This window comes from Entamoeba invadens (genome assembly GCF_000330505.1).
Source record: "Entamoeba invadens IP1 unplaced genomic scaffold scaff_1105074725011, whole genome shotgun sequence".
Taxonomy (NCBI): domain Eukaryota; phylum Evosea; order Mastigamoebida; family Endamoebidae; genus Entamoeba; species Entamoeba invadens.
Window position 1 is genome coordinate 20,085 of NW_004191688.1, and position 9,032 is coordinate 29,116.

Genomic DNA, 9,032 nt, shown 5'->3' on the forward strand with positions numbered 1-9,032 from the left:
GAAAAACTTGAATATCTGATAATATTATTTAATCATTTTTATTAACATTATTATTTGTTTATAAAAATAGTTTATTTTTGTATTATTTATATTACCAATATTAATTTGTTAAATTATATATTCTATTGATTGAAAGACAAATCTTATACCAAACAGGGTTTATCACGGAACAGGGAAAAAGGAACTTGTCCCAAAAATGCATTTTAAAATGAAAAGGTATATATTTTCTTTGTTTTTATGACAAAAATAAAGTAGTTTTAGTATAATTCATACTTATGTTTGTTTTTGCGATCTCCAAAACCTTTTCTTTACAGATGGGGATTTTTTGCCGCGGTCATTTTTAATGTTAAAACGACAGTTAACAACAAAACTATAAAATATTAAAATGTATAGTATATAAATAAATGGTTTATTAATATAATATTTATACTATACAAAATAAAACTATTAATTATAATTGATAATATTATAAAATATTAGAAATTATTTAATAACGATTAAATAATAATTTAACATATTAAAATAAAATTTGTTATTAACCAAACTTCCTCTTAACATAGTTAAGTGAAATTAACCAGAACAGAGCTGTCACCTTGCGATTACTTGTTAAATTTGATTTATTATTGCTTTTCATCACTTTCAAACATCAAATAGTGGTTAAATATACCAAATTAATATAAAATGTAATAGAATGGACAATAACAAAACATTGAATCACAATACTTGGTGTTGTTGATAAATTTAGGTTGTTTTATAAACGTGCAATACTTTGATAGAACAGAAGAATTATTATACGCGAGTAAATAATTAAAACGATTCTGTTCATCATTGATGCATTAACAGAGTGTTTGAAACAAAACAACTGCAATTATCTTCATTCTATTGTTTATTTTTTTATAATTTCATCAAAGCTATTATTGAATTATTTATTTACCATATTTATGAGTTATTTATTACAGAATTTTGATGAAATAAAAAAAATATAATTGTTGAATGAACAATTACCATCTTTATTTTTTGGCTTAATAATTTTTTAATAATGTTATTAAAACATTTTTAAAGATTATGTTTATTTTTAAGTTTAATTAAAATATGAAAAACTCCAACAAAAAAATAATAACAAAACATATAGCAAATATTGTGTTTGCAAATACGCGGGCCGAATAAAATTTATTTCCCTGTTGCAACCGTGGTTTTCCTTAGAAATATCCAAAAATGAAATGCGCGGGCCGAAAGTCCAATATTCAGATAGATTATTTAATGAGTGCCAAGAAATTAAAGGATTGATTGATGTAAATATTCTGGTTTTAATTTTTTTGTTTTTTATTTTTTTTCATAATAATTGATATGAAAATGGGTGCCAAACTAGGGCGGAAGTATCGTTGATAAATACCAAAAAATACCAAATACAAATACCGAGTAACTTTAACACCAAATATTAAAATATCAAAGTAACTTGATATTTGATAATTTCTTTGTCAATTTTGTTTTTAAAAAACCACAACATATATTTATTCACAGAAAAAAAAATGTAAAAACAAAAATAATGATTTGTGTGGCATTTATACATAAATAATACCAATAAATAGAATATTAACGAGCTTTTTATTTAAAATATAATATAAAAAATAAAACCATCTAAATTTTAAAATAAATTTATAATGAATAGACAAAATGTAGTTGAAAATAAAAATTTGGTTCGAGAAAGGGAAACTATAATAACAACACACACTGTTACATCAGAACTATTTCAAGAAAAGAGTTTATCATTTGGTATTATACCTCCAAGATAAATGTGGAAATCAGAAAAAATCGAATAAAAACCACCTCGAAAAATTTCAGCTGTGTGGCTATACTTCAGCGAATTTCCCCCCAAAAATGGGCAAACCCAAGATCTCGTTCAATGCAAATTATGTGGTGCTGTGCTCCCTTATATTTATCCGTTTCAAGATCCCAGAGTTTCTATAGCCAAGTATCTTGACCAAGAATCAAATGAAAGAATTCTATTTGAATTTGAGCAAAACACCAAAAGACAAAGTAGTATATAAATCGTGCCGATTTCGGACACCCTTCGGGAAGCCTCAATTATCACAATTTCGTCGCTTCGCTCCGTTATTTAGGTTTAATTATTTTTTAGTTATTATTTTAAAGTGATAATTTCAATTTTTGTAAATCTAAAATGACAACTACCATGGAATGTATTATTAAAGCTATTTAAAAATGTGTTCATATTACAGAGTTAAATAATTACGAAGTTGATTTATACTATAGAGTTGAATATAAAGAGTTATTTTAAATTAAAAACGACACTGTCAAATTAATCAAACCTAGAGTTAGTAAATATAGTGACGATTGGGTTAGATATAGTATCAAAGATAATAATCATAAAGAAATGACATTTAGTAATGAACCACTAAAAAAATATCATGATGATAATGATGATAATGATGATAATGATGATAAAGATATAGATGAATTTATAAGTCGATTCATATAAACTCTCATATTATATTAGATATTTTTAGTATTTCTCAGATGTTATCAGATGTTGTTATATCTCTTTAAATTATTTCAAATTAATTATTTTAAATTTTTATTTTTGTAAAATAATATCAAATGATTTCAAACCAAAAAAATAAGACTAATATATGCTGGGAACATATAAAAGTCTATTAAATAATTGGTTACGACTCGTTAGGGTCTGAGGATTCATTGAATCCGTAAGAATAAGTTGTCTTCATTTAGAATTGAATTTTTCTAGTAAAGTTTTCTCTTGTTTTAATATCAAATGTCTTACTAAATTCGAAACTAGGTTTTAATTCTTGTAAGTTAAATGTAAACTGTTTTTCAAAAGTCGGTACTGTCATATTTTTAGAACTTCCTAAAGTCCCGTTTTTTATTTTTGTTTTTTTCCTAAAAAAACAAAAAACAAAAAATCGAAAGTATTGACTTTATTTTGAAAAAATACCAATCCCGTTCAATTATTTTCGTACAAATTCGGGAAAATGTTGGAATATTAGCCAGCCTTTTCCAAAAAACCCGATCCCGTTATTTGATTTGACCATAACTCGATACTTCGCAACACAAACTCAGCATTGTTGACCTAAAAGCACAACAATTAACGTTTAAGTGAATTGGGATGGTGTTGTTCGTGTCAAGTTTTAACTGAATATTACTCTGTTTAAAAATTATTTTCAATTAAAAACAAACATGTGGTTATCTTCTCCGAATAAAAAACAATGAAATAAAGAGTTCCAAAAACACCAAAAAATAAATTACAGCAAATGTTTGATAATTTTGACAGGCATAAGTCAAATTGTCAAAGTGCAACACTAGAAAAATAATACAAAATAACAATATTGTTTTGTTATTGGATATTTTAAAAAAGATGTTTTCACTGAAATGCTCAAAAAGAATCTCGACTTTTTAAAACCCAACAAAGATAAGTTATCAAATCATTTTGATATTTATATTGTTCTTGTGACAACACTACTAAGCATACTACTCTTCGAACTAAGCTTTTGTTTTGTGAATATTTCATTAATTATTAAAATGTTTGATAATGAAAAAGATTGACATTAAAATTTATTTGCTTTTGTACTAAAATGCACTTTTGGGATCATTTGTGTGTTTTTCTGAAACAAAAATCCTGTTATTTCAAATTTTATATGGAATTTTTTAATGCTTAAAAATTCTTCAAGTAAAAAAATATATTTTGAAGACTGTTTTTCTCTTTTTTACTTGGAAAAAATAAGCGAATTTATTACAAAAAACGATTCCCAAAAATAATAAACAAAATAAACGCAAAAAATCGGGACACCACAGTACAGACTTTTGAAAAACAGTTTAAAAGATTATCCCGCGTAGAGTTTCTTATATAATTCAATTGGATTTTCGTTATTTTCCAATAAATTGTTTGGAATACCTTTCATTCTCATATGTAAAGCATTTTCTTGTTTATCGTTTGTTAATACATCTATATAAGCTTTCTTAACTAAGAAGTAAGATTCTTTTGAATATAAGTCCCCAGATAATTCATCAAAATCTGGATGAAATTGTTCTAATTCACCTCCTCTTAATGTTTTACCATATATTTCTTTATATTTTTGTTCTAATAGTTCTATCTTATTTTTGTCTATATGCACTGAATCAGTATTTTGATAATATATATCTATATTTAAATCTTCTGCTTAACACATTACTTCATTCATTATTCTCTTACTCATACTTAATATTTGTACACCAATGAGATTTGTAAGTCCTCAAATGGTTTATTTGTTTCAAAACATCTAATATTATCTGATATGTAATACATAGATTTAACTAACGTAAAGTTCTTTTTAAGATATCTATCTGAATCACATTTTCCTTTATTATTAATATATTTGTAAACCAAGTCATTTTTAATTGGTTTTTGAATCGTTTTTCCATATGATGAATTCATCAATAATTTATAATTGTTTTGTAATGGATTACCTTCTTTTTAAAGTTGAGATCTTAAATTGTATATCTTTTCAATCTCGTTACTAAACACATTAGATTTACATCCAGTCCAATAATATCCTCTAATAATATTAAACTCTATTTGTTGAAATTTAATCATATCTTCAATCATAATATTATCTACTCTCATTGTACAACATTCATTAACATTATTATCACCTTTATTATCTTTCTTAGTTATAATTGGCAAGTGTAAATGTTTATGTATTTTAGTTATTTCTTTATCTACAATAAATGCTGATATATAACGTTCATTTGTTGGTTCTAATTGTTGTTCTAACATTAAGTGGTTTAATATAGTTTTATTACATGATTCTTGTGGGATTAATATAGGTTTTCCAGTGGCCAGTTTTAATATATGCATAGCAATAGGATATAATGAACATGCGTCATAATCATATAAATCTTTAGTAACATGTTGTTTTGAATTATCTCTACACATATTTCTACCTCCATATACTGCACCCTGTATAAATTCTCTAACTTTCCCAGAAGATTGCATTAAGTTTGGAATTTGTGTGTAAACATGTAATTTGAAATAGTGATTAGCTAAAGCAGATATACTAATAAAGTTGTCAACATCTATATTTAAACTTTTCAAATTATTTTTTCGGAATTTAATTTGACCTTCTTTTAATATTCTAACGTCTTGACAAAAGTAGAATTTACAATATAATCTCATATCGAACTTGTTGTTATTTACCAAACAATTATTGTTTTTATATATATTCTCTTTAAATAAATTATATTGTTTTTCATTCCATTTTTGAGATTCATATTCACCAGCTTCTGAAATTATACCAATATTATTTTGAATTCTATCTGCGTTGTAGTAATTATAAGGGTATAACTTTTTGAATATCTTTTAAATCAAACATTTTAAGAAAATCTGATAACTTATATGAAATTATTGAATAACTATCTTTCAAAACAATTCTTTTTTTCGTGATAATTTAGTTTCATTTTCATAGTTTTTCCATCTTTCTTAATACATGTCTCAATTCCATATTTTGCTAAGAAACACGAATCATATTTCAAATTATGAAAGTAAACAACGGAATTGTTATCTAAATCAGATAAGAAGTCTTCTACACACTTACCACCATATTTACATGAAATTTGAGATGAATTTCGTCTAGAATAAGCAACACAATATGCTTTATGAATTCCTTGTGTACTAGCTTCGAAATCTGCATTATAGTAAATATAGTTTTTGGATTTAGATTTTTTATTGATTTTTTTCCATTGTTATTGGTTTAACTTCAAAAACTAGATTATCCAATGATTCGATTGATTGTTTACATAATCAGATAAATCAGATGGTAAATGAAGAACATCACTAAGTGAATATGGTTTAAAGCCATTGTTATCTCTAATATATAAAATAAGTTCAGATAATTTTATATTGGATTTAGCTCCTGGATTTGTTAAATATGAATTTCCTTTCTTTCTTTGTTTATTAAACAAAGATTCAATTGGTTTGTTGTGATCTAATGCCCATTTATTCATTTCAACTCTATTCTTAAGATAAAATGGAGTAATAGTAATATTTTTATCTAAGAAATAATGATCACCCTTCATATTTGAATCTCTGAATAAATACATACTAATTTCAGTAGCTTCTTCATTATCTGATCCTATATATATCATTATTGTATTAGCATGATCTTTGCGCTTTAATTCTTCATTTTTTATTTGAATTCTAATATTACATGATTTTGAAACTTTATCTATCAATTTAATTTTCTGATATCTTGAATAACAATGAACACAATATAAATCAACAACTTTCTCATTTATTGTAGCTTGTTGTAACGCATATATTAAACAATTATTATTTAATTCGTGTCTAATTTTGTTTTCAACACTAAGAGAATCAAATATTTGTGCTATTTTTAAATATTTAGAGAAACATTTATATTCTTCTGTATAATAATAAGCAAAGAATGCAGCACCATTATTTCGATATTCATTGATTTCTTTTTTATAATCATATTCTTCAGTTATTAATTCTATAATAATTAAAGGTTCTGGAACTTCATGTTGAACATAAAATGCAGAATCTGAACTGTTTTCAATTTCAGATTGATTATATAAACCAAGAGTTTCGTTTGATATTGATTTAAGAAATTCATCTATATTTTCTTTAGAATTTAACATATATGTTTTCCAAGTGGTATCACTAAATCTATATTTATAAACTAAATTTGCTGTTGAATATAGTTTTTCAATTAATTGATTAAAGAACTGTCTAATCATACCAATTACTTAATTTTTTTTTCAAATCAACAATTAAGATCAGCATGAATTGTATTATTATCTAAGTCATGTGTTACACCTTCTGTTTTATATTCATTATCATTTATTGATCGTTTGTATGGTTCGTATTCATTATAAATTTGATCTCTGTTTTCATCTTCATCTATTTGTTCAATATTATTGTTTAAACTCCATTCTAAATTATTTTTTGATATTATCATAATTATTAATCATGTATTCGTTTTCTCTTTCATTCTTAAGTTGTTCATTAACATAATTATTATATTCTTGAGATATTGCTTCATCATCTATTTCAGTATTATGTTTTAAACTCATTCTAAATTCTTTTTATTAAGTTCTTTTTCATCATCTAAATCTTTAATTAATGTTGCTTTTTTATTAATTAAACCAAAAGTTTGTTTATCAGTTTTATTTAATTTATCAAACACAATTCTTAAAAATGGTTGCGCTAAAGGCGCCGCTACGTGTTGTTCTAATTTTTCTTTATAATCAAGATAAACATTTCTGGATTCAATATTCATTTTCAATAATTCTTTTCTACATTGTCTATTTAAAATTTTAGTAGATGCTGCTTTAATAATTCCATCTTTAATTCTAAAACAATCCAAAATTTCTTCTTCGGAATAAGTTTTAATAAATTTGTGAAAATTCTTTTTCAAGTATTCTTGTGTAGTGCTCATTTAAGATAAGAAAAAATAAAATTATCACTTTGAAATAATAAATAAAAAAAATAATTAAACCTAAATAACGGAGCGAAGCGACGAAATTGTGAAGATTGAGTGTTCCCGAAGGGTGCATGAAATCGGCACGATTTATATACTACTACAAATAGAAAAATCATTTTTAGATTACCCAAGTTTTGGGACTACTAACAACGAGAAAAAGAAAAAACAAAATCGAATATTATTTGAACATTTAGCTGGAAGTCATATCGAATTATACAATGATGTAATTGAGGCGACTCCCAAAAGACTGAAAAAAGAAAGAAAAGATGTAAAGAAAATAGAAAATAAATGATTATAGTGATGATGATAAAGAGTGTATTTTAATGAAGTGGATTTTGCAAAATGGTATCAATATTAATATATTTAAAAAACAAGAGACATTTGATATGTTTAAAGTTGTGACAAATGGCACATTTAAGCCAAAGTACACCAGTGAGTGCAGAGTTTTTATACATAAACTTTTTCAACAAGAAATGGACGAACATATTTTAGTTATCAAAAACTCGTTGTCTAAACACTTTTGTATAGATGGGTGGACATGTGAGACAACAGATAAGCATTTCATTGGGATTACTTGTCAGGTACTTTCTGCTCGAAAAGAACCGTTTTGTTTTTTACTCGGTGTTCTTGAATTAGAATGTGGGTCATCAGGAATAAAAATTAAAAAACTATTTTGCACTTATTTAACAACTTGGGGAATAACATACAATCCAAAGACTGATTACACGGTGACAGACAACGGTAAGGATATGTGTGCGGCATTTTCAACTTTAAATGGAGCAAAATTAATTAACGAAGAATCAAAAGTTGACACCCATATACCTTGCTCTGCTCACACTGTACAACTTATAGTAAAAAATGCAACAACTAATATAGATGTATTCAAGATACTTTTAGTAGATTTGGATATTGTTGTAAAAGAGACCAATTCCAATTGGGCAACAATGTGTGGAATTATAGATGAGATTAACAAAACTATTGGTGGTAGTGATATAAAAATAAAAAAAACAAAATGTGTTGAGAGAGGAAATACACGTTTTAATACACTGTGTGATACAATAATAAGTGTTGTAAATAAAAAAGCTGCAATTATAAGACTCGTTGAATATGAATTTATGAAGGGATTGGATATAAATGAATGGGAAATGATTGGAACACTTTTACCTTTTTTAACCGAAGTTAAAAAATTTACACTTAGAGTGGGTGTGAAAAGTCGGTTTCAATTAATCATGTAAAACCAAGTGTTGTAGAATTGTTCAGAAAATTTAACACTTATTTGAATAGTAATGGTATTAACGTATTTTTAGAAAAAAATGGAGATAGTTACGATTTACCAAATTTTGAAGGAAATATTCTTTTATTTGGACACGAAAACGTCCGTTATAAATTGTTCAATAATGTTAGAAGAATATTTGTCACAAATGAAAGCGGTCAATACATCCCAATATGTGATTTCGGATTTATAACGGCATGGTTTTTTTGCGGATACAGAAGCTCTTATTAGATTTGGATACGTGTTTAAAA

At 25.4% G+C, this 9,032-nt stretch overlaps 3 protein-coding genes across 3 annotated transcripts; all 3 read right to left on the minus strand.

Moving 5' to 3' along the window:
* Window positions 1-3,854: 3,854 nt before the first annotated feature.
* On the minus strand, window positions 3,855-4,431 carry EIN_156820 (hypothetical protein; the record flags this gene model as incomplete). Its single annotated transcript, XM_004183340.1, has 3 exons — window positions 3,855-4,183; window positions 4,229-4,261; window positions 4,329-4,431. The coding sequence occupies 3 exons, from the start codon at window positions 4,429-4,431 to the stop codon at window positions 3,855-3,857; spliced, it is 465 nt and encodes a 154-aa protein (XP_004183388.1).
* A 52-nt stretch (window positions 4,432-4,483) lies between these two features.
* On the minus strand, window positions 4,484-5,699 carry EIN_156830 (hypothetical protein; the record flags this gene model as incomplete). The annotated part of the gene is made up of 2 exons (XM_004183341.1): window positions 4,484-5,365; window positions 5,604-5,699. The coding sequence occupies 2 exons, from the start codon at window positions 5,697-5,699 to the stop codon at window positions 4,484-4,486; spliced, it is 978 nt and encodes a 325-aa protein (XP_004183389.1).
* A 73-nt stretch (window positions 5,700-5,772) lies between these two features.
* EIN_156840 (hypothetical protein) lies at window positions 5,773-6,663 on the minus strand (the record flags this gene model as incomplete). Its single annotated transcript, XM_004183342.1, has 1 exon — window positions 5,773-6,663. The coding sequence occupies one exon, from the start codon at window positions 6,661-6,663 to the stop codon at window positions 5,773-5,775; it is 891 nt and encodes a 296-aa protein (XP_004183390.1).
* Window positions 6,664-9,032: the final 2,369 nt, after the last annotated feature.